Source organism: Echiichthys vipera, assembly GCF_963691815.1.
Source record: "Echiichthys vipera genome assembly, chromosome: 8".
In the NCBI taxonomy this organism is placed as follows: domain Eukaryota; kingdom Metazoa; phylum Chordata; class Actinopteri; order Perciformes; family Trachinidae; genus Echiichthys; species Echiichthys vipera.
Window position 1 is genome coordinate 20,249,636 of NC_139833.1, and position 26,511 is coordinate 20,276,146.

The 26,511-nt window shown below is 39.7% G+C and overlaps 1 protein-coding gene across 1 annotated transcript in view; it reads left to right on the forward strand.

Moving 5' to 3' along the window:
* grik2 (glutamate receptor, ionotropic, kainate 2) overlaps positions 1–26,511 on the forward strand; it is a gene marked incomplete at its 3' end in the record, with an annotated part of 251,776 nt that overhangs the window by 57,198 nt on the left and 168,067 nt on the right. Inside the window, exon 2 of the mRNA XM_083919135.1 lies at positions 26,047–26,214. Within this exon, the coding sequence (XP_083775261.1) occupies positions 26,047–26,214 (168 nt within the window). The remainder of the gene's footprint in view (positions 1–26,046; positions 26,215–26,511) is intronic.

Sequence of the window (26,511 nt, forward strand, 5' to 3'; positions counted from 1 at the left end):
AGCAGAAGGCAATGAGCGGCACAGGGACTAGATAGGTTGAAGTTAGGCGGGGGAACGAGGAGGTAATGGTGGAGATGACTCTGGAATAGCAGACAGAGAGCAGGCAGGCAGATGAGGAGGCAGGCTGATTCAGGTTGCCCCGTAGCACAAAAGAAACAGGAAAAGGCAGGGCAAAAATACAAACAGAGATTATCAATACAAAACTAGAACTTCAAAAGAAAAATGAAATGTATAACTACCACTGGGAGTCGATATACTGTGGAGTTGATGAGTTGATGTAAAGCAGCTTTGCAGACTAGACAGGTTGATGAGGTGAATGAGCTATAATCAGAAGGGAGACAGGAGAGTGCCAGGAGGCAGCCACACCCAAATACAGGGAAACACAAGGGAACACAAAGGTGTTTATCCTTTGAGGATAGAGCACATAGGAAGCAAGAGAGGTTATTAGCGATGTGATCATAATTCTGAGAAACATTAACACTGACATAGCCATTGGTGTGCCAGTTAAAATACTATAATAGCACAATACACCTTCGGTTTTATCGATTCTATGCTTGGACTTTGATCGACTCACAGGCTATATGGGTTGCGGTGAGGGAAGGGTTAATTCTCATCACCACCACTCGGTTCCATGCAGGGGGATCAAATGGGACAAGTTCATTACTGAGACAAGGTGGATCGTTCTGCTGCATCCATCATCCATCCGTTAGTTCTGTCTCCCAGATTCCCAGAAAAACCTGTTGGGATCTAGAGATGAAGCAATCAGCCCGCCCCTCCACCTTTGAAAGAGAATCAGAAAATTCTCTGAAGCTGACCCGGCTTTGACCTTGAGGCTGCAGCGTGATTTCATTACAGGGGGAGGTGAGACTATAGAGGCAAGGCGTCTATAGGAGCACAGAGAGCTGTTCGCTAAATGGGAAGTGCACTGAAACATGATGATTTCATTGTGTGGGCACTTAGCAAAGACGTGTAAAGCAGTTGGAAAAACACATAATGTGCATGTGAGCCACACAGAGGGGCTTCAAAAGAATGTCCAATAAGTGATAAGATCCTCAGTTCAATAAACACAACAGTGTTGTCAATTACTTCTTGAGAAAGACACTGCCTTCTACCTTTCATACTCATTGTAATGAATAAAGCTGTTCCCACATTTCTGGCTTAACCAGCCTTCAAGTACTGGCTCTTTGGCTTTCAAACAGGAAATGTTCTGCAATCGCTCTCATGACATGATAGAATGTCTGAGTATTCTGTAGCTTGTTATGTCATGGTTCCCTACATTACAGACATAACTGTAATGCGTGAACAATATTTGGTACCTGGTCCATGAAGGAGAGGGGTATCACTGCAGGAGAACAGCAGTAACAATGATATGAAGGAGGAAAAGTATTATCAGTTCTTGGGCTGCATGAGTAATGGATTAAAACATTTTGCTGAAGGCTTAACCATTATGAGAGAGATAATTTATGAAACAGAATATGATAATAAATATACAGAATATTCTGTCTAGTTTATACAGTCTGACAGGGCCTGACAGAGTTTTTTAAAATGACAAGATGATTTGCTTACTGTTGGTAAAGCCTTTTGCTATGTTTTCGTATTGTTAGCTATTGGCACGGATGACAGCTTTAGACTGATGTTTGTTGATTACTTACGTACATTTTGTTTTCCTTTTATCTGTGTTATTGCTGGCAGCAGAGCTAAAGGATGGTAATGTCTGTTGGTCCAGATTTAAATATTTCAGCACCAATTGAATAGATTGCCTCTTTTTTAGACTAGTCCCCAGAGGAGGAAGGTTAGAGTTTACTATTAAAAAGTGGTATATCAACACACTTAGAGGAAATGCCATACAATTTTGGTCAGATGTTCCCCTCATGAGAAATGTAATAACTTTTGTGCCATCATCTTTTCAATGTTTTGATAATTTGGTTTATAATCAAATACCTGCTTAACTAGTGACATTTCCATCTGCCTCAGCTGTACTTTATGTTTATTGCTCATTAATATGTTTAAAGTGGTAAACATACCAGATAATTAGCAGCTTGCCAACACTGTCATTGTGAGCATTTTACCACTAATGGATGGCCTCACAAAGCAGCTAGTACGACTGTATAATCTTGTGGTATGTTGTACATGTCCACAGTGACAGTAATCCCCACACTTCCTATTCATTGTCTATGTAAGTAGTCATGCAGCGGCACGGTAGGTTTTGAGAGATGTAGTGTCTTGCTGTAAAGTTGAGGTTCAAGTTACATTATGCAAATAAGGGGTGTGCAGCAAAATTTGCGGCGTCTCAGAACTCCTTTAGGACTACCTGACTTTAATCTAAAATTAAGACGGATGCAACTGCACAACTTATTTTTCGCTTGAAATGTTAAAATGAAACACATTTTGGTGGACTATTTTCATAATATAAAAGAAAGTTTCCAAACGAGCCATCATGTGGGTCTGGTTTGAAATCCAGAAGCAGGCAGCCCGCGAGTGAAAGCGTTTGTCCAATCAGGTGCAACCATTGCGGTTGAAGGAGGGTGTATCCTGTTTTCTTTGTTTATCAGTGGTCATCAAGCAGAGATTGCTTGTGGCAAGCCCATCAAGTGTCCAATGCTGGGAAGCGGGCCAACCCCACGTGTTAAACAACACCGCTTTGGACACGTACCATTACGATACAATTTGCACAAAAACGTGCTTACGACCACCACGTTTTTGTGCAATTTGTGCTGCACGATTACATACAGAGTCAATGCAAAGATGTGAATAGATTCAAATTTGTGTTGGGTGACGTGAATGATGTAAATTATGCATTGCAAATACCCAAAGTCTGCATCATTTGCTTATCCACGTGAATGTAAATATTTCAAATGCAGCAATCAAAGTTGCACAAGCAACACATCGCAACATTTACATGATTCATTACATTATTCCTGTTTTCACAAAAAAAACTCACAATGTCTGAATGGACATGAAAATAATGGTCAAACAAGCTGTGCACTAAATATCTCTATGAGTATAAACTGGTCCCTGCTGTTGGCTTTATGTTAACATGCAGCATTTTGACCTAGAAATATTGTCGTTATGCCCTTGTCGTAAAAATTATTCAGACATCAGACCAACATGTAAAATTGTATGCACATTTACATCATAAAGAATGTGTGAGAGAGGGGCTTGAAAAACGCCAGCTAAACATCACAGGATTAGTTGTGAACATACAACTGAACACATTCCCACTGAAAATACTTGCAGTGCGACCCCGGGTGTAGCTCTGGATGAAATATGCAGCTGGGAGGAGATTTATCTAAAAAAAAAGCAAGGCGTCCCATTTTCTGTGTTATCAGTGTGCTGGGCTCTCCCACCTCCTGAACGATCTTTTCTTTACATTAAAATTCAGTGCACACATGACAGCGCTGTTTTCTTTCTCAGAAAATCTAATTTCTCTACATTTGATTTGCTCCTCTTTTTGTTTTCTCATTATCTGTAAAACATGTGTACCTCTCCACCCTTTTCTAACCCTACAATCTCATAGAGCAAGCAGAAAATGAAAAGTCACGCGGCATATCTTCATATGAAAGGGCCCGGGTTCAATTTGCCCCCTTCCCACTTTTCAAAATTTTTCTAATAATAAACAGGTCTCGGCCGCAATTCTCTGGAAAATGAATTCAGAACATGATGATAAATGTGCATAGAATAATTCTCTAGATGATAAAAGGAGGGGACCTTTTTAGTAGTGTACAGAGAGACTTCTCTCACTTTTTTTCTTCATGTACAATATTTTCCTCATGCCCAGCCATTGGATTACTGGAGAGATTCAGAGATTTGCAGCTTTTATATGTGGATGAAAGACATTGCATTTCTCTCCTTTTAAATCATCTATAAATGATGTGGTGACACAGAATCCTACTGGGTTCTTCCTTTATATTTATTTCTGGGTGACATCAATGGCACACCTTCATTTTTTTGTGATGTACAATGACAACTCTCTGAATATGAAGCTGCTTTCGAAGAACCAAATTAGCTGGATGAGATTAAAAAGGATACGTTTATCGTAACATCTGCTTGTTAGCCTTAATTAGTTAGGCTACATTTAAAGTATAGGGCAGGTTTGAAAAAACTCTGAGCCTAAGCCTGAACTCTGAGTTAACTAATCCTGAGATGGATTCCAGAACAGCTGATCAGAGTCAGATAAAACAACTCTGAGTAGGTTGAACCTGAACATAAGAAGCCATCATCAATGGAGCTCTGATACTATGATTCACCATGGCAACAGGTAAAAGGCAGAGTCTCCATTTTAAAGCAGCAGAGATAATAATGCATTTAGCCTATTTGCTACTGTTCACGGAGTGTGCACATTTATCTCTCAGAAAAAAAGAGTCCGAGTAGGAGGGGGGAACTGTCAATATTTTACAGTTACATAATAATGTTTAATTCAGTTTTGTCCATTCATCTATTTTTAAAATGTAGTTGAAAATTTAAAATATATTGTCTAGATAAAAGATATGGAAAAATGATTGTAAGCTCACACTCTGAGACAGTAATAACGTGTTTGGTGTTTGCAATTGAAAAGGTGTCAAGGCTAAAATACAACAAATTTAAATGTTAGACATCTATTTGGATGTCAGCTCAACAGCATTCAATTTCTTTATTTACTGATACCACAAATGTGATCAGTTTATACACAGTCACTGAAATGCTGTTAAAACACATTCAGATGGTACGCCTATTTTTTTTAAAAACTTACTTTCAAACTACATACTGCTGCTGCACCACAATCCTGCTCACTCAGAAATATTAACATATCATCTCCAATACTAGAGGAATTATCTTCCATCTGTGCGACTAATCACATTATGAGCGATAGAGATAATTATTCATTGGTACGTATCCAAAGCTTCATACCAATTTTTACTATTTAAACTGAGATTACACATAAACATTCTAGTGGAACTGTTCTACCAAACTGACACCTGTCTTGTCTGCTCAGAGTCACAGTGTTATATAAAACATGCAGAGGTTTTATTCTGAGCTGTAACATTTGAATGTGATGGCAAAAACTACTGTTCAAAGAAAGGACTGACAGTGTATACAGGTGTTAACTTTAAATAGTCCTGAGTAACAAACTAATATCTGACCAGGGTTTTGATTGTAACATACGGTAAAACTTTGATACACTTGATACGGACTGAATCAATGAGGAAATAAAACAGCGTGTCTGGCTCTGTAATAGGAGGGAGAAAACAGAGAGAACTGGTTTGTTGAAGGAAACCTGCCACTGAGCAGGTAAATTTCATGGTTTCACCATGGTAAATGACCCAGATTTTAAGTAATCTCTCTTTCTGGGACTGAAAATCCCAGTCCCAGAAAGAAAAGGAAGTTTAGGGAGTTTAGAAACAGGGCCCAGGTTGACAAAATCACAACTCTAAATGAATGCTAATGTTGTTTTATGTCTGCCTTAATAGGTAACTGTTATCTAACATCTTCACCATACACTGCACTGTATACTTTCTAAGGTGATATTTCAGTGTTGTGCAAAGGACTCATTCTGCTGCCCCAAGTGGTATTTCTTTATTTATGCTGCTGTAACCTTTTCAGCCACTATAAAGTCCTTTTAATAAAAAAAATATACATTTGGCATTCAGTGTTGTTCTTCAACTTTTATTATTGAGGTTTCCCATTTAAAAATGTATTAATACCTTCTACACATCTAACACTTCTTCTTTACACTACTAAGATTTACTTCTCTAAATGCATACACAGACTCTGGGAGACATATTTAGGATGTCTGTCAAGGCAAGACCCCCTGCATTTCCCAAATTCAGCCATTCAAATCATGCACATCTGCTATTATTACGTTATCTGTATCTGGGATTGATGGACGCCCTCAAGTACAAGCCTTTTAGTCAAACTGGACCTATAGAGCTTTGGTCAGAAGAAGGAATAGAATAAATTAATAACTACAACTAACATAATGTAGTTTTCTTCCTATAGTATATACTCCTCATGAAGCCTATTTGAAAATTTGGTGTGGTCTGCTTTCCATTTGGCTCCTCATGAGCTATGCTGATGATAGGACAGATTGTTGAGACAGCGATAGTGATAATGAACGTCAGTGCAGTTGAATGGATGGACAATTCACCAGTGCTTATGCACCACAGACAGTTCCCTGTTTTTTGGGTAAGACTGTGCTCAATAGCTTTTTGACAGCTTCTGTAAACAAAAGTCTTTGTTGGACATGAAAAGTGAATATTGGCAAAACCAATTGGCTACTGGCAGCTTAAATTCAAAATCTGTAAAGTAACAGTAAAGAAAATAGGAGGTGAAAACAGCACAAAAGGAAGGAGTATGGATGTATGAGGGAGGAAAGAGGGTGTAAGATGTAAGATCCAAGACTCCTGTGACTTGAGGAACCTCTATTCAGGGCATTAAAGATCCACTATTGATCCCATTATGGCTGGAAGACTTTATAGACAGCTCTGAATTGGAGCCATAAGGAATTGTATACCTTAATTAATCGGAATCATGGACAGAGAAGGAAGGTTGCATTTGTGTACCTGGTCGATCATTGGCTGATGTTTCCTCCTTCGCAAAATCAATGACTCTGTCGAGACTATCTCATCAGAGCTCCGACTGATCTCTTAAACGGACTGGGATTACATCACAATGGAGGGGTCAGGGGCCATCATTCAGCTGCACCGGGAGAAAACTGCGTCACGAGGAATGCACATCTTACCCCTAATCTGCCTCATTTTTTTCCCCCCTTTACCCGAGATAATATCAAACACTTGCCTGAGCACAGAAAATCAATATGCCTCAGCTAAGTTCAAAACCAAAGCTACTCATTAAAAAGAGAGGGAGCAAACACATTGTTCAGAGTATTGGTCCAACCGTGGCGAGTTAAGCTGCAGGGATTGTTATCACTGTTAAGCAAATAGATCCACAGAGAGAGATATAGAAAGGAGAGAAATAATAAGATTTACTCCCAATGCTATTAGCAGACTGTATCTTCTTGTAGACTGATGGGGGGAGCTACCCCCTCGGAGCTACCGAATGCCCACCTCAGCACACAGGGAATTAGCTGACTGTTGATATGGAGGAGGTTGAATTGTAAAGCAGAATAAAGCTGTGCTCCCTGACTGTCCTCTAAACACCTAGCTCACAGTGTGACTGAGAGTTATTGCCTCCAATGCTGGAGGAATTGAACATGATGCACTGAAAGTCTAGAAGAACCATTCGCCAGAGTTGAATTAATGACACAGATATTGCGTTACATTTATGAAATAAACAACAACAATCTGTTCCAAAATGGCAGATTTGGTGAGACATCAACCCTGATCCAATGCTGCCATAGCAGCAGCACAGAGCACACAAGCAGCAGTCCAGTTAGTGTGCAACAGAGAAATCCAGCATCATCTTTAGATTTGATTGAGTCCTTTCTTATTCAGTGTAAAAAGGAACAAAAAAACCCACCATGGAAACATATATTTTTTTCCACCTTAAAAGTCATCAAGAAGATGACAACTTTTTGTGCGGTCAACAATCTTACTGGAACAAAGATAATGGACCCCTAAACAGATTATGAATTTGACTTTTTTTGGTATTTTTTTTATCTGCCACTTTTAAAATCAATGCACTAAATTAAGGAATTACATCCAGCATTTTAGATGCACTAAAAATGGTAATTTAATGTTCAATATATTTTCACAAATTCAAATTGAAGGGTAGCCTACTTTACAAAAAGACGGTTTTAGTGTCTCAATTTACAAGCAGCACCTGAATGAACTCACAGCAAAGATATGTTGTCACACCGGTGACTTAAGCAAAGCAGGAGGATTTTACAATTATTCTGTTTCTCCGTCATCTACTATTCTGGCAGCAGACAAGGTGTCTGGAAAAATAGAAGCTACAGGTAGGCTACCGTCCTCGAGCTGCGTGCTACCGGTTGTGGGGATGGAGAATCAATGTAACTGTCTAAGGCCAATAGTATTGCTTTATAGCGACTTTCACACATGTTAGTCTATCAAATCATACTCTTACCACAGAGACGATTCTACAGTCTGTTGGAGCCCCTCGAACCATCGTGCATCACCGTTATAAATTAATCCGTCAAAGGAAGTGGAAGTGGGCAGCAAAGGCGGCTAGTTCACCGGAAGTGAACAAGCCGCCTTTGCTGGTGTTCGCCATTGAATGGGAGCTGTCATAAGAAGTGTACCTTTTCTACGTTTACCTGCACTTTTTATGCACCATTACCTTTGACAATGATTTCTAGGAAGTCGAGATGATCCGGTGAAATTCCCGGCTGCTCTTACTGAATATGACTTTGTATTTTGCGTTTTTCCTGTCCGCAAAATTGATGGATAGCCATGATGATTTTATTAGCCACTACCAACAATTTGCATGCATTTTTGTCAGGTGCTAATTTCAGACCCCTATGTAAGGGCCCATCCACACGGAGACCGGTTTTTCTGTAACCCACAACTTTTGTATCTTTTAGGCCAACCATCCACACGGAGGCAAGGTTTTGTGAGCCTGAAAACGGTATCTTCAGTGGATAGCTCTGAAAAGGCCCCCCTTTCTTTGTGGTTTTGTTGGCGAAGCGGCACACTTTGTTAAATGATAATGTCTTCTCCCCACCTCTCGACCCTATAGCCTTCGACCTGTAACCCCACGGCGTCACAACAACGACAACAGTGTCTTGTTGAGGACAGTAACTGCAGAGCGATACGTGCTTTCACATCAGAGTCTCCAAAACACCACAAAAGTCTCCAGTAACACCAGAAACAGTCCCTAGATTTGTCTGCTTTTAACAAAAAAGTCACCAAAAGGATTTGGAAAATCGTATCGAAAATAGTGAGAAAGTCGCCGGTATTTGTTTAGACGAATCCGCTGTTTGTGTGTTTCACCATGGCATCTCCCTCCAGTATGGATGCACTTCAATGGGAGCTGTCATAATAAGTGTATCATTTCTACTTTTACCTGTACTTTTTATGCAGCATTACTATATCTAGCAAGTCGGGAAGAACCTGTGCAATTCTTTGCTGCTCCAACAGCAGTGGGAAACGTTGTAAAACTGAATGTGAACTGAATGTGAACTACACAAACCTTTACAGGTATATCTAATCGTTATCCGATCCAATACCCGGATCGTATATCGACTTAGATATTGACTAATTAGGAAGAATGAGGCCGATCCAGCATTCTTATCTAGTCATTTCTTTTTTATTAATATCATACACATCAAGTTAATTAAGTCATTGTTTGTTGGGTTTCATCCAGCTGCTATATTGTCTATTACATTTTAAAATACAGTATATGTTTGCAGTGCACTTTACATGGAAGAGTTATATATTTATTATTGTTGCTAATGTAAACTTTGTTATGTGTTAATAATTAATATTAAGTACATTTATAGCTGTGTTAATTAGTTACCTTTTTTTTTACAAGGCTAACAGTAGTATCGTATCGGCCATCGGTCATAGGCCAATATGCTCAGCCCATGTATCGGTATCGGATTCGATCAGAAAAAACTGGATCGGTGCATCTCTATTAACTGAGGGGACAGCTCCAATTAAATTGCCCGTATACTGGAGGGAGATGCCACCGCAGCAGTGGCGGCTTGTTCACTTCTGGTACTTCGCCAGATTCTTCTGTATGGCATCTCCCTGTTTTTTCTTCTATGTTGTTGGTGTATTTCTGTGGCAGAGTTACAGCATCACATATAGGCCTGGCATGTATTCTACAGCGTTTTGAGTTGGTTTTCATGGTTTCGTGTGGACACAGATATTTCTTGAGCTGAGGCTTTGTGGACGGAAAACTTTTAAAGAACGGGGGTTGTTCTGTTTTTCGTGTGGACAAGGCCTCAGTTATGAACTGAAATGTAAATATTCCGTAGCCATAGATCAGGTATAATGGAAGGGTGTTAGAGATGCTCATTGTTCCTTCACCAAAACACTCAACTTAGCCTACTAGCACTTTCTTGCAGAAGTAGGTGTAAAGTTGTAAAAAAAAAGAAGAAGGACAAGGGACTTTATTCTGTATGGCTTAATTTGCTATATGGGGATGAAATGTTTCATTTGTTTTCGGTGATTTAGATCCCACAATGTTACATTTGACAATGATGTATTGATCGTAACGCATGTATAACCTTTAACACTTTACCCATTTCCATTACCCATGTGGCAAAATGTATCATATAAATGTGTGTAACCTTTGCCTTGCATGGGTTAGGATATGGGTCACAGGTTTGTAGCAGCAGAGTGGATGAGTTTCTCTGTATTGCGTGTCCAAGACTCTACAGTAGATCCTTATAGTGGATTGGAGTGTGCTGTGCTTTTTGCCTTCCAAGAATCTGCTCCCTCCCATTGCGGTTTGCTCATTGACATTTCCAGATGTGAGCAGTTCACAAAGGCTGTGACGGAGGAGAGAGGATGACATTTTGTGTCTCTGCGAGTGCTTTACAATGGCTGAGAAGCACTGACATTTGTGAAAGTGCCGCAAGGAGCACGCCTTAGATTTTCTATTATGAGAAAGAGGGGAAAATTACACATTACATGCTTATATCTGTTGAAGTAATCTGTGCTCACAGGATGTCAGATAAAAATGAAACCAAAAACGATGAGTGGCTGGGAAAAAGAAAAAAAAAAGTATGAGAAGAAGCTAACAGAAATAGAAGTTAGAGATGAATAAAAGACACATGATAGAATAAATACAACAACCTAGATGCAATTCTCAAGTGACTCACTGTGTGAAAGCGTCTTCAGTCTTTTCCTTCTAAACCTCCCTCAACTGCTGCAGACTGCTCCCTGAAGTATAGAAAGCCTTCTGCTGTTGATCTTGTATGAAAAAGGTACAAACTGTTCTGCACAAACAGACCATTGAATAATAATGACAACGCTCTGGGAAACAAATTCACAAGTGCCTGTACACGATTTGCACAGGCTCACAGAGATAGAACACAGACTGAGCAAGGACAGCTGGAGTATAAATCAGATTATTCCACAATTAAACTCCACAATTAAAAACGTACAATGAACTATTTAGAAAAGGATTAAATGCATATTAACTCCATCATCGAAAATTCTAGAAACTATAAATATGCAAACTGATAATGCCCCTCTCCAACCTGGCATGGGACGTCTTGTACAAAGCATCAGGACATAAACACTTTTAATTTTGTCCTGTATGTAATGTGTCATAAATAATACAAGACAACTCATTGTGTGTCGAGATATTCTTATGACCAGAGCTGGATTAACCCCCTGCTGGGAAATGATAAGTTGTAGGCACCAATTGAACTCCAAATTCAGGGTTTTTCCCGGGTTATTAGAGGGCTTAGGCGCAAATGACATCATACCCTAATTTGAATACTGGTGACGTCATCCTGCAATTATTATTATAAAGCTAAGTGGTTGTCTGGTGCAGACTCTCTTCTAGCGATCCCCTATTCTAAAGCAAAACTTGGAAAAGCAGCTTGTCACTGAAATGATAATAGCTAGTCCGGTTAAGTTGTGCTGGCTTAAGTTGTCCCTAGCTTCAGCAGGTAACTATAGCAAGCAAGACAAGTTAAGCTTTGATGTGGCTTGGAGTACTAGCTTTCATTTTCCAATAAATAAACTGCAAAAAACACTGCACTGCTACTTTCACAGCTATAACCTTATGCCTTAAACACACAAAGCAGTGGCAAAGTGTGTCCGGCAGCAAGCCACAATGCAATGTCTATAAAAACCTGCAGTGGCAGCCCGCCGTTGTCTGCAGTAAAGTGTGGCCAAAATGAAAGTTCTGGATAGTTTAACTGTAAACAGTGAAGTGCGGCCAGTTAGTATTTATTATTTATTAACCTTTATTTATACAGGTAAAATCTCGTTGAGACCCAGGGTCTCATTTGCAAGAGAGACCTGTTCAGGTAGGCAGCAGCAAAACACAAAGTTACAACATACAAGAGACACAACACAGCACACAAACAGTAAAATAATACAGTACAGACTGCAAAGGGCAAAGAACAAGTTAAGTACAAGTTAAGTTATGTACAAGTGCAGACCCCCAAAGACTGTCTCAACAGCCTTCCTACAAGCAGTTTGAAGTCCCCTAAAGAAATAAAGCTGGACAGCTTCAGCCTCTGCTGGAGTTTGTTCCAGGTTGCAGGCGCAGCGTAGGAAAATACCTTCTTGCCAAGTTCAGTACGGACTGATGGGATGGTAAACAAGATGAAGTCCAGGGACCGGAGACTGCGATCAGACTGTTTCTGTACCAGATACATTGACAAATAAGATGGGAGCAGTCCGATGCATATGCAGTATGCAGCCAAGTAGTCCGGTGACACCTGTGACATGTTGACCTATGTTTACAAAGAACTTATTCCTGCTTAGAAACTCGTACACCTCTCAGCCACAAAAAAACTTAATTACAAGGAGTGGCTTGGCAGCTGCTTGATGTGTTTTCAGATGTTAATTACTGTACTCACCGACACACACACCTCCTTCTTTCTCTCTCTCTCTCTCTCTCTCTTTCTCTCTGCATCTCGCTATTGTTGGTGTCAGCGGATGCTTATACTGCTGATCTCATAGGAAATGAAATGAAGCACTCCACTCTTGTGTTATCGAAGCTGCATGAGTGGGCTGCAGTTGCTCACTGTTTGCGGCGGGCAAAAACTCTTTGACAACCCCCTAAAACTAGAGCTAAGCCTGCGCAGACCCGCCTCTGTGGCCCAAAGCTGCTTCAGCTATTTGGTGCACTGTGATGCGGGCATCCTGTCAGATCAGTGTCACGTTCATGGAGTTTCACTGTTAGGTGCTATTTGCTGTGATTTAATGCAACATGTGTTTAAGAAATTGCCCCATGTATGCAAAATATTAACTATAATAATAATCAGACTCAGCTCATTTCTGGGAACTTCCCTGGAGCCGTTAGAAGTGGTGGTGGACAGGGAAGGAGGCTGAAAAACTGTAGTACATCATGGAAAACCCCTCACATCCTCCTGGTAAACACTCACTTTGGACACATACACATGTCATCTTCTTTAAATGACCTGACCCATAACTGCACTACTATATGATTTGCATTTAGTTGTATTACCACTTCACACATTTATGTATAGTAAGAATGTTCCTAAAATATATGTATTAACTAAAAGCAGGCCTTGGTGGAAGCAAAGAGACTTTGGCCCCAATGTGGGTGCCCCCAGCCAATAACAGTGTGCTGGGTGAGCAGCCCTCGGATTCCCAACTCCCCCTTTGTCACGCCCCTCCCCCTCAGCGTATCATCTGGCACCTTCCAGCAATGTTGTGCGCTGTATTTTTGTGCTTTGAACGTCACCGCTGTTAAACAAGAGGAAATACTGTTTGCTGTTGAGATCTTTCACTCACAGCTCTGGCGGAGCTTTTCTGGCATCCCTATGGAGTTTAGGGGCATTGAACCTGAGTGGTCAATGTTCAAAGCGTCCATTGCTGAAACTGCGGTGGTGAGCTGTGGTCTCAAGGTACCTCGAGTGCCTGAAGAAGGAGTCCTTACGGAACATGTTATCCCAAAGGTGGTTGCAAGGTACCAACAGGCTTGAAGGGCTGCATCCTCTGCTGTGTTAGGTCGCAGGTACAGGCGGCTGAAATGGGTTTTCTCCAGGGGTGGCTGGCGTCTCCCTTAGAGATAGGGTGAGAAGCTCAGGCATCTGTGAGATTTCCTTTGCGTTTAAAGGAGCTAGTTGAGATGTTGAGGTGTTACAGGCATGTACAGCTGGGAGGAGGCCTCAGGTAAGACCCAGGACAGAGTGGAGTGATTATATCTTCACACTTGCCTGGGAACGCCTCAGGAGCCCAGTTGAAGCTGGTTAATATGGCACAAGAAAGGGAAGTTTGGGGTCCCCTGCTAGAGCTGCTGCCCCTGCAAAGATGAGTGAGTAAGTGAATTTAAATCTCAACTAGTTTAAATTTATTTGATATCAGGAATTCCCTTTTCACTAGTAAGAATAACAATTACAGATATCTAAAACATGAAAAAGGAAAGAAAATTGCAACTGGTGGAAATGTAATTTCCCATATCAGAAGAAGAAGAAGAAGAAGAAGAATTACTTTATTAATCCCACACGGGGAAATTGGATATGATATGAACAATTGCATTTCCACTATATCATCATATCATTTTGGATATGTAGGTGTCATCATCAAAGTGTCACAAAGCCATTGCTCAACTTTTAAATTACGATATTCATTTTGGATATGTTGCCCGAATGACCATATTAATTTTGATATCTAAAATCCATTTGACAGGTTCTCAAAGGAATTATAGATACCTTATAATATAATTGTTACCAGTACAAATATAATTTTCACTAGTTACAATTGTATTTCAGATATATTAAATTAATATAACTAAATTGTTGATATCAAGAATTTATATTTTACAACGTATTCTCGTTATCAGGTCATAGGAAATCATACGAAAAGTTATGAAATTCAGAAATGAAAAAAGACGCTGAAGGAAGTCGGCTGCTAAAAGCCGTCGGCAGATCAGAAGTGGTCAGCGACAACAACGGACTAAAAAACGTTATGTGACTGATTTTAGCCAACAAAAGATGACGGTTAGGGTTACGCATGAAAACTACTTGGTTAGGATTAGAAAAAGGAAGTTGGCTGCTAAAAGAACGGCCACCAAATGGGGATGCAACCCCACTCTCCCGGGTGAAAGTCCTGTGTTTTAGATCGCTGACTTGTACTACGTCATACGCTATAAAAACATTGCATACACACGCAATAAATATGTGAAACACACACAAATCACTGCGCATTACTTTTTGTTGTTATATGTACGAATACCATCCTGCATTTTGACTCTTGGGAAATTAATAGTAGATATTTTTTTACTTAGAATTGCTTCTAGTCAAAACACATAATTGGGTATATTTGCTTGAAATTCTAGAAAGTCAAAAAACAATTGTTGATATCTGCAATTGCTATAATGGCTGGTGATTAAATGTTAAAAGGGCTTGCCATAAATCAAGTTTTTTCAGCTGTTTTGAGTGAAAAGTCTCCAGTCATAGCCTTTTATACCCTTGTTTGGCAGCATCCCACCTCCATCTCCTTGCATTCTGCTTGCCTTTGTAGTTTTGATGCAATAAATCATACAAGTGAGAATAACAGTGCACACCTTTGGACAGTTTCTCCCTGAAGGCATTCACAGTGTGGCACTTAGTGAGGGCCAAAAGTGACAGAAGTAGTTGTTGAAGAATATAAGAAAAGAAGCCTGAGAGAGACGTTCAAACCATTTGTACTTTCTCACCTTTGCATACCTGGTCAATTGCTGCACAAATTGATTTTGACTGTTGATTTTTCAGTTTCCTTAAGTTACAAAAACAGCGGATGCAGCCCTTTCTGAATCCACTTTCAGAAAGGGGTTGCAGAAGCTGTTAGATGATCTCCCAAGCATTGTTTGAAACATGCTGAAGTCTTAAGTGTCCCAAAGAGTGAAATAAAGCTTGTTGGGTGGGGCCCTTCTACGGGATGGCCTCGGTTCACCCACTCTGACCCCAGTCCCAGTAAGAGACCCACAGGATTACTGATGATCAATTTTGGCCCAGATTACTGTCTGTAAGAGGTTGTAGCAGGTTCCGTTTGTAACAACCATGTCATGCTAGCTTATTGGGAAGGGGGCTAAATAACACTCCCACTAGGCTACATTTTGGCAAGGGAAAAACTGCCGCGGCCATTTTCAAAGGGGTCTTTTGACCTTTCACCTCAAGATATTGTTAAAAAAACAAAGGAACTAACAGCCAGCATATGGTCCAATTAGCTTCCTCTGGATGAATATGTAAACAGTGATGCTAAAATCTGTTGAAATGAAATTATGAGCAGGAACAAACCAAACTCCATAGAGCAGATATTCAGGTACAAAAGTACTGAAAGCTCACAAATTTATGGACTTTAAAAAAGTAAATGAATATAATGGGATATTTTCCCTGCTCTGCTGCTGCTGGTTGCAAAGTCTTATTATATCTCATGAATATCACTGCTCCTTCTTCCTTATTGTTCCCCACATCAGTGTGCATTCATACATCACCCATTGCCTTTGCATGTTTTTTTTTTTCTTCATTGCCTCCATCTGGCCTCTTCCTGCCCTCCAACGTCCCCCCCTCCCCCCAACCTTGTCTACTGCAGCAGAGCCTCAGCTGTGATAAAGATGGAACATGGTCTCGGAGCTCGTCATGCTACGCTTCCCGTTCTGCAGTGCTGATATTCTGACACTGATCGCCATCAAACTGTCAACAACAGACAGGGAGTGAGAGAGGAGGGTGGGTGGAGGAGCCGGGGGACGCAAACGTATTTTTCCTCATAAATAATTTTCACTCAACAGAAAAGATGAGCTGAAGCAGGATTTATTATTAATTTCTGTCTTTTTTTTGAGAGAGAGAAAATTGAGATGGATGATGCCTGGTGTTTGCTGGGGCCTGCCAGAGAGACGTGGGAAAGGCCAGCCTATAGCCTTGCAGGGCCCTGAGTTAAGTCATAGCCCAGTGAGGCGGGATTAGATAAGGCCTTTATTCACTTCATGGATAAGGATTAGGCTGACATGTTGTTCATGAACTCACTCAAGGGGTTCAGAGAAGTAACAGAAGTCATCTTTGCATCTCACCCCGTCCAGGCAGTAAACCAATCACAGTAAATAGAAGGTGCTCATATGTCCTTTGCTGTCTCTTTGAATTCAGAAGGGATTTGTTGACTGTGAAGTATTGATATAGATGCAAGTTGTGGCACAGTGGCCAGTTGTAGCATTTATGCAGGAACAAATGTATTATCTTTCATAGTCAGATTTGCTAAGCTATGGAAAATTGCTCTTGTGATGAAAATCAATTCGAATCAGGAACTCTGATATTTATATCCACATTCTATGTAAATCTATGTCTTTGAACTGCTGATCCTCAGTCAGTCTGTTATCTCAACATGGCCTTTTACCAACTTAAGCAGAAGGAGCAGGAGTGCAAAATGAATTCCTTCATGCAATCAATTGACTGGTTTACTCAGCACCTTTTCAATGGGTCATACAGCCTTCATCTACAGCACAAACATGCTTTTCAAGAATGTGTCATTTTAACTGTCCCTTCCATTAGGAATAAGAATCATTTGGTCTGTTGGTTTGTCCAACTTTGTTTGGCACAAAGAAAGAAAGAAATATTGGTAACTACTGGCCATATTGCACTGATATTTGCTGCAATGAAGTTTACTGACCATATTCATCCCTCCAGTAGATCACATCTTTCTGTTAATTATAGGGGATTGACGAGACCCTCAGTTCACAAGACGACACACGATATTAAATTTACAAGAAAGAGACGAGATTTTAACACTATTTTTAACTTTCAATATTTTCTTTATTTAGATTTCAGCGGAGAGCTGCGGTAGTGCTGAAAGTATCTTTGCATAGTGCTACATATGTAACATATGTTTAAATAGAATGCATCTTATTGACATTTCTTTTGTCTTGTTTTTTATTCATAGTTTGTATTAAAGTCATCCAAAAGTAATGGATAGTAATGCAGTTCTTTCACTCTCACCCATCTTCAACGGCATATCCAGGGTTGGTCGCAAGCGCAGCAGCTCCAGCATAGGACCCCAAACTTATGTAAGAAGTTACGGTACTTTAACATTTTGTAACATTTGGATTAGTTTACTGACTACATTTTTAAACAGGTAATTATTAATTGTATTAAAATACAATTGATAGATAGGACTTCAGCAGCAGATGTGTTTTTTTGTGTTTTCCTGCAAGACCTGCTGTGATTCATTCTGTCGACTGTACCACATACTGTGTTGTACTTTCTTGTATTACATAAAATGCTCCTGAAAAGGAAGTGCACATTTCTGCTAATGCCAATATCCCCCTGCCAAGCTCTGACTGTTATTTAGGGTTGTAATGATTACACTGACTTAAATGCTACTACCAGTGTCATAATGAATCATGTATAACTTCTGAGGGGGGTTCAGTCAATTGGGGAGTATGTGGAGGGAAAAGGGTTTGATGCATGGCCTGATTAAAACATGGCTCTGTGCTTACAGGACATGTCCATACAGACAGAACAGGTGCAGACGTTTATTTGTGCTACGGCATTATCAATGCTTTAACAGATAAAGGAGTCTTTTAAACACAAATATTGTCAACCTCACATTCTAGAACTTGATAATTCTGTGAAGTCTTATTTTAAGATTAAGATAGACATTCATTTTCAGGTTTATGTAAATTCATCGATGTTATCATCAAGCCAAAAGAATAAAGTGAAACACAAATGTGATGAAACAACAAAGCAAACCTGAAGATATGAAAGTCATACGTCTCAATTTAGGCCACCTGTTTTCAAGAGAATTACTTTTTCACCATAACATAATAGTTAAAAAAAAGTCTGACAACACATCAAAAACCGCTTTACATCAAGGCAGCACAGTAACGTCAGAGAAAATGCTTTCCAACCTCTTTTGTTGGATGTTGATATGGGTATATGCATATAATGTGTAATCTTTTCTGGATGAGTACAGTAGTAGTAGATCTAAAAGTAAGGCACATTTAAACATGTGTTTGGGGGGTGATTACTGCATGACGACATGCTGACACATATCTGATTCACCTCACAGATGAATGTGTCCACACACTTTCCCTTTGTGCAGTTCCCATTTGGGGCGTGCCTGTGTGGTTGTAGTAAATCAAAGGAGATATTTTTTTGTGCCCTGCTCACAGCATTTGAGCAAACTTTGTGAGTGCCGGCTTTAGCAGAAATGTATAAAACATCAAAAGTCCTGTAAAAAAAAAAAAAAATCCTGCTAATTCGATGCTAATGTTCTGTACAACATTTTCGTGATGGTTGTCAGACATTGTAGGAGTAGTGAAAAAAATATTTTGAAACAATTAAAAATCTAAATGTAGATTGTTGTGTTTTATATGGATATCTCCGTATTTATCCACAGAGTCCAGGACAAGACTAACGGTTCAAAAGTCACAGGCCATTACATTATAAAAGAAAAAATATACAAAAGAAACTCATTCAAGATCAAAACTTCAATGAATGGAATAGATACTCCCATTCATGAAATAACCAACCTTCGATTTGATTGGTCATGATCACCATTTGCCGATGAAAGCTACGAGAAGTTGCCGAAATCTCTGAAAAAAAGATTTCATGCAGGAGTATGTATATACTTTTACCCAGGAGGGCTGAGTTCGCTTCCCATGTGAAACCCAAAGTCAACGGTGACATTTCATTCAACTTTCTTACACAACGTTCTTTAGTATTTTAACCCAAATCATGATCCTTTCCTAAACCTAACCATGTAATTTTGTTGCCTAACCAAGTAATGTTAATTTTGGTCGACTTCACAATGGGAATCCCAGACCGTTAAAAAGTGTACGTACTGGTAGGTGTAGCAGGCACCTTCTAACCCGTAACAATAAGGCTGATGACACTGAGACGCCCGGCCCTGATTAGATTATTGCTTAAGTACTCTCTCTGATCAATCATGGAGGCAATGTTTTGATCTATACGTTTCATTTTCAGAGAGTTCTCTGTCCGTTGGAATTGTTATGCTTAAACAAATCCTTGGGATAAGTAAAGAAGGTGGCAACAGCTGCAAGTGCTGTGGTCACTGTGTGTCCTCTGTCATTTGATCAGATTGATGAAGTGCTGATGGATTTCTCTCTTGACTGATCAGAGCTCTCTGGGTCCGGGAGTAGGCTTCTAAAGGACTGTTACCATAGGAGACACACACACACACACACACACACACACACACAGTTACTGTGCATGTGTAACTGACTGTTAAGCTTTTTAAGTGCTTTTTTCAGGTGCCAAGAAAAAGAAAGCATACCGTTGCATTTGTTTATGAATTTGTCTTAAGGCTTGATATTCATCTACATTACAACAATGACCAATCACAATCTGATTTATTTAATAACACTCATCTTATTGTACTTGTTCATATTGAAAAAAATCACAAAAACATTCAAATTTGTTGGAAAAACTAAGTGTAACTCTAGGCTAATCTTCTCAACAAACACCGATTTAAATTGATAATTTGTAAATCCGATCAATTTAATGAGTTCTTGTGTGTGGATTAAAACTCTTGAAGTTTTGATATTCACAAAACGCCTCAGCTGATATGAACCATGCCTTGAAAGAAGGACCTCTCAGAAGACCTTAGATCAAGAATAACTGATTTATATAAAAGTGAAAAAACTTTAAATATTCATCCAACCACAGTCAAACATGTTGACTTTAAATGGCCGCCCAACAAAGGTGAATGCAAGGGCAAAACAAAGAATCGTATAGGCCTAAAGGAGTCATTTGAACAGGAGAACATCTTTCTTTATAAGTCCACCATACACAGACCTTGATTAGACATGGTATCCATGGCAGTACATCATGGAGGAAGCCATTGCTCTTCAAAAGTGCAAAGAACAATGACACTTTGCTACCTCAGGGCTTGGGAAATCATTGAAGGGAGGATGAATTTGAAGGTTTACCAAGAACAGGACAATTACCCGAAACACTGAAGCAAATCTCCAAACAATGGTTTCACAAAAAGAAAGGTGTAAAATGCAGCTACAAGAAGTATTTGATTGAGGTCATGACCAGATATTTCATCCAATGATAAACTTACTTTTTCCAACAGCACTGTGACTGTTCATTGGGTGTGTTCAATAAATATGCAAACAATTATAATTGTTTCTGTGAATGTAATGATGAGTATGGGCAAATAAAGCAGAGAATCAGGTAATTCCAAAGGGTTAACTGTTTTTCCGGGCACTGTGTCATACTGAAATGTATGTAGATAACAGGGTTTGGTAAAATGTTACAATAATTAACTTATTTTTTATCTTTCACCGCCTATGTTTCTCCTATTTGAGAGACTAAATATGAAAAAGAAGCTCACAAATAGGTTGAGAATAGAATTTCTAAAGAGGGGGTTGGATAGAATAATTTGGGATTTTTAAAACAAATCCCAATACTAACCTTTGACAAAGCCTACTGAAGTTGAGAACAAGCACAATGTCCTCACATTGGATCATTTTCTCACTCTTTCTTTCTATCCTCATCTCTCTTATTCTGCTTCATTTCCATATCTCCGTGTCCATGCAGATGAGCAACTTTCTCATTAGACGCCATGGGTATTCATATTCAAACTTGGTTTATTAGACACCTCTCAACGATTCACCTCTCTGCAGTTATTCATCTACCCTTTTGCAGGCCAGATTCCTTTCAATGGAACCACAGAGATTCTCAGCAGGAAAACAGCGCTTCTCGTGTGTGAACGGACCCATTCCAAATGCTCAGCTTTCCAATTATAGTACATCCCACTTAACTGATGCTTATTAATTCTTTCAAACTCATTATGGCACGCAAAATAGGGCTCTCCCATGAGATGAATACTAATGAAAGTAGAAACTTTTGACAGTGCTGCTGCTGTCAGAGGTTTCTCTGCTTAGATGTTTGCTTTAAGCTCCAGCCCACAGACAAAATAAATGCTCCAGGAAAAAGAGCATTTCTAAAGAGTCTACTGGTGAAATCACTGTAAGGGAGCATTGATCAAAAATCAGCGTGTCCTGTGGTAATCGCTTGTGACATGAGGGACCTGCAATACTTGTGCAAGGGTGTGTATGGATTACGTCTAGACTTCAAGAGGGTCCTACAGTAGAGTGCTTGTAGTTGGAGTAAATAAAGCTGCCTCTGACTGACACTGAGCCAGCAGGGCCAAGCCATAGGCTAACCCAAACAAAACACTTCAATCTCTCACTGTTGCTCTCCACTGCTCCCAAGGGCTTGATTGATTGATTCGCTGGCCAATCAGGGAACATTGATCTCAGACTCTAACCCCCCCATCTCCCAACTCCCCAGGCCTCCTCTCTGTCCATTCATCTGTTTGGCTGTCAGAAGTATTCACTGGAGCACTGTAGCTGTGGAGACCCTGCACTTTTAAACACACATCGGTGGATTTCTGAATTAAATGCTTTACAGTGCCTCATATTGTTATAGAATACTCCCCAGCTCCAGATGCTTTTGCTTTCATGGGGCTCATGGGTCATTTATATATGGTGTCAGGATATCAAAAGCTTGCTCAGGTACGTTCTTGGGCATATGTGGTTATTACCTTTTTATATTTATTGCATAGACAATTGTGGCAGTTGGAACACCCAGAGCTTGGACGGACATTTAACCCTTCTCGCTGGATCAGTAAGTGAGCAACTAACTAACTAACTTTAGAAATTAGAGTTTTTCTAATAAAGACAGGTCAAACATAAAAACCTCTGTACATAAAAACTAGAGCTTCAACGATTACTTGATGAATCAATAAGCTGTTAACTATGACAGTAATCAACAACTATTTTAACAATCGATTCAAGGTTTTGAGTCATTTTTTGAGAAAAAAATGTCTAAATTCTCTGATTTCAGCTAGTTAAATATGAATGTTTTCTGGTTTCTTTCTCCCTTAATTACACTAATCGATTAATTGACAGATTAATAGACAATGAAAATAAGTTGCAGCCCTAATGAAAACCCAAAGACAGCAGTGTAGTAGATCTAATAAATTTTGAACTAGATTGACATAAAAAAGAATGTGTAGTATTTAATTCTCCATATCGTATTTCCATGAATCCCAAATTAAATGGCAAATTCAGGTGTCCTGTTATTATTTCTGACTTTCATAGTGCAACCAATCCAGGGTTGTTTGGCAATTGAAGCAGCAGTTGCATCACACTTTAATATATCATAGCCTATTAAGGCCCCTACATATGATACGTGGTAAAAACGCTTTCCACTGGCCGTTCCATTCATTTCCTATGGAAAGGGTTCCAAGGTAGTGGCGCACACTGCTCAGATTTGCCTCTCTACCTCTGCGCTCGAAGTTCAAATCAGTTGAACTTTGACCTTGTTGCCGCTGACCTTTCAAAAGCGCAACCAAAGAGATAGAAGCTTTAAGCGTGATGTTTACGTTTCCTAGGCAACCAGAGAGAGATATCTACACGGTTAGAAAGATGGTAGAAAATCTTATTGTGTGACCGAGTTTTCCGAACTATTTAACGTTACATTAAAGTTATATCATGATCTCAGAAGAAAACGTAATGCTTGGAGGTTTATAAGCAGTCACATCAGGTTTGTGAATAGGCAGTTTTCGAGCTAACGGTTGTTATTATAGTAACGTTGATTTAGCTGTTTACTGGGTCTCTGCGCCCATCCTTGTGGTGCTGAAGCTTATCATGTGAAGGCCCCTTTAGAGTTATTGAACATAGGGCATGACCTCTTCAAAATCTGTAAACATCACTTACTCCAACCCAGCATGGCTTTCATTTGAAAGATGCACCACTCAGAAAAGTAACAGAGTGCTAATAAATGTCAATCGCTGGATCAATAAGAGAGTGGTGCATCTTCCAGGGGAACATCTTTCAGTTAACTGAAGGGAGAGTATTTGCTGAAAGAGTGGAGTGTATTTATTACAAAAAGAGAAAGTAATGAGGACAAGTATTCCTTTTACCTAGGGATGCTCGATATTGGCTTTTCTGCCGATATCCGATATTCCGATATTGTCCAACCCTTAATTTCCGATACCGATATCACCCGATACCGATATATGCAGCCTTTTTACACCAAAATTCATCACATATCACCTATTATGGAATTAACACATTATGCCTAATTCTATTGTGATGCCCCACTGGATGCATACATAGATGCAACACGGCTTTTCAAATGTAAACACAGTCTGTACAAAATAAGTAAATATAAATAAATAAAAAAGTGCCATTCATTTAATTGTTTGTGTTTTTAGAGAGAATATTTTGCCTCAAACACACTACAGACAACATCACAACAAGGAAGATGCATAGCTTCAGTCCAGAGTAGTAAACAAACTTAGTTTTCTTTTCCCAGACTGAGTAACTTGACAAATAATACAATCAATAAATCAGCAGTCAAGCTCAACATGCTAACCTGTATTGGATCTAACGGATACAGCACCAGAAATTAGCTTCTCGACGTGACTGTAAACAACGCTGTAAAGTTCAGGTCAGCACTGGTCTGAGAAATACTTGCGACTGGGCGTTATACAGACATAACGGGGCTCCAGGAACTCCACACGTTTGGTGAATCCGGCATCTTGAACGATAGAAAGAGTTTGTTTCTCGGTGTCGGCTGTTGCTTCTTTTCATCACTTTGCTGCACAGATGTAGCGTTTAACTCCGCATGCTTCTTCTTGAGGTGGGTGATCAAATGTGATGTATTAAAGGAAGACGCCTTGCTTCCTCCTCTCATAACTAACGCCTTGCAGTCATTGCAAAGCGCACATTCACTGTTAGTAGGTGACACTTGGAAATACTTCCAAACCACGGACATCTCATGCACCGGGAGAGCTGAAGCTTGTTAGCAACGGTTAGCAACCTACGAGTGAGCGTGTTGTTGTTGTTATACGTCATCAAGCACGCGCCTGTAAACGGCCGGTGATGCATTCAGGTACACTCGGAAATGCTGAAGCCTACGGCCCTTGTTGCATTCAGGTACACTCGGAAATGCTGAAGCCTACAGAACTAACATCGGTTGTAAAAACCCGATACCGATAATTCCCGATATTACATTTTTAACTCAATATCGGCCGATAATATCGGTGGGCCGATATTATCGGACATCCCTACTTTTACCTATTTTTATTTTCTCATTATTATAATTATATAGTGTTAATGTATTACATTAATAAGTAACAAGTTGTCTAAAAGAGATTACAATTTTATTAACTCTTTATCCCAGTACCATTTAAACTTGTGGACTGGGACAATGGAGGGAATATCAATTTCATCTCTGTGCATTAATTGTAGAGACTGATTTTGAATTTGGTATGGGATGCTTGTTGCACGACTGGTACCTCTTAAGTTCTATTAGGCTGTTGTGTCTTGTTAGCTGGCTTGTTAGCTACTGGTGATCATACATACAGGAATCAACTGGAGTTTTTTACAGACTAGGATAGTCGATTTTAGTAACTCACAATCTTTTACATGTTGTCTCTTCTTCAGCGTCTTGCTAATCTCCATCTAATCATGTTTATTTCTGTAACACGTTTAAAAACAACTTGGGTTGACCAATGTGCTGTACACGTCAACATGAATGGCACCACAATGGCGGAGCTGCCACTGAATAGGTCTGGTCTTCCTCACCCCTTAGCTTGATTGTAAAAACACTTAAGAGAAGCTATTCTGAGGATCTAAGAGGCACACTGTCTGCGTAGGGGCAGACAAGTGTAGAAATGTACAGTCCATGTATGGCTTTAAAAACAAATAACATAACCTTGAAAACAATCCTGTATTTGACAGGTCGCCAGTGCAGGGATGCTAGTACCTGTGTAATGCTGAATTTAACTGAAGAAAGTTTTTTGCCATCCAGCATTTAACATCCTAGAGGCAATTAAGGATGGGTTTTCAAAAGAAAAGTAAATTTGTATTTCAAATGTGCTGGTTCACTAAACTGGGAGAATAATTATAGTAATAATGATTAAGGATTTAGAAGCAGGTGTGCCGTTTGGGGAAACATTTACTGGAACATGAGGTTAAACAGGACTGGTCAAATGGAAGGTGGGTAAATAAGCAGGGAAAACTAGTTAATGCTACGACATGTTGTAAACATAGTGATGTAATAAATTACTTAAGATGATGAGTTATTAGTGATGCAATTATTTCCCCAACATATTTTCAGAAACCTGGTCAGCCCTGTTCACATGTCGATGTGTGACTGCACATTCCTCAGGAAGACAAGTGTGCAGTTAATACACCTCACTCTTGTTTCTAAACATGTAGAAACTATAGCATAAGTTGTTAACCTTTTGCACTGTATTGATGCAATACGCCTTGATATTATTTGGGGGTGATACTTTTCTGTCAAACTGATTAGAAAATGTCTATAACCTCTAAACCAATTTTATTTTGAAAAAGCCAGGCTACTTTGATTGAGATGCATCTTCCAGCTCAATAGAAGCGACGGTTAAAGCGTCTTTTCTTATTCAAACAACTGAATCTTCGTAAATCACTAATCACTTGTGTTTCTCTCTTTGACAGGGGGCATATTTGAGTCCATCGAAAGTGGCCCGTCAGGTGCTGAGGAGCTAGCCTTTAAATTTGCTTTAAACACAATCAACAGGAATAGAACCCTACTGCCAAACACCACGCTCACCTACGACATCCAAAGGATAAACATCTACGACAGCTTTGAAGCCTCCAGGAAAGGTATTTATGTGTTTGTGATTGGAAGATCTGCCTCCGGTGTTGGCATGCTCTTGGCTGCTGTGTGTGTGTGTGTGTTTGTATGTGTGAGTGAATGTGTGTGTGTGCACATATGCTATGCCATAGCTGATTTGCATTGTAAATCTATTCCCTGTTCGAGGCCTGTGCACTGCAGTGGCTTAGATTGTGACAATTATAATCAGGCGAGGGAGAAATGGCTGAGCACTTGAAATGTAAACAGAGAGAATTGATTGGTTCCAGGTAATGACTCAGCGGCAGTAATTCAAAGACCTGTTTGGC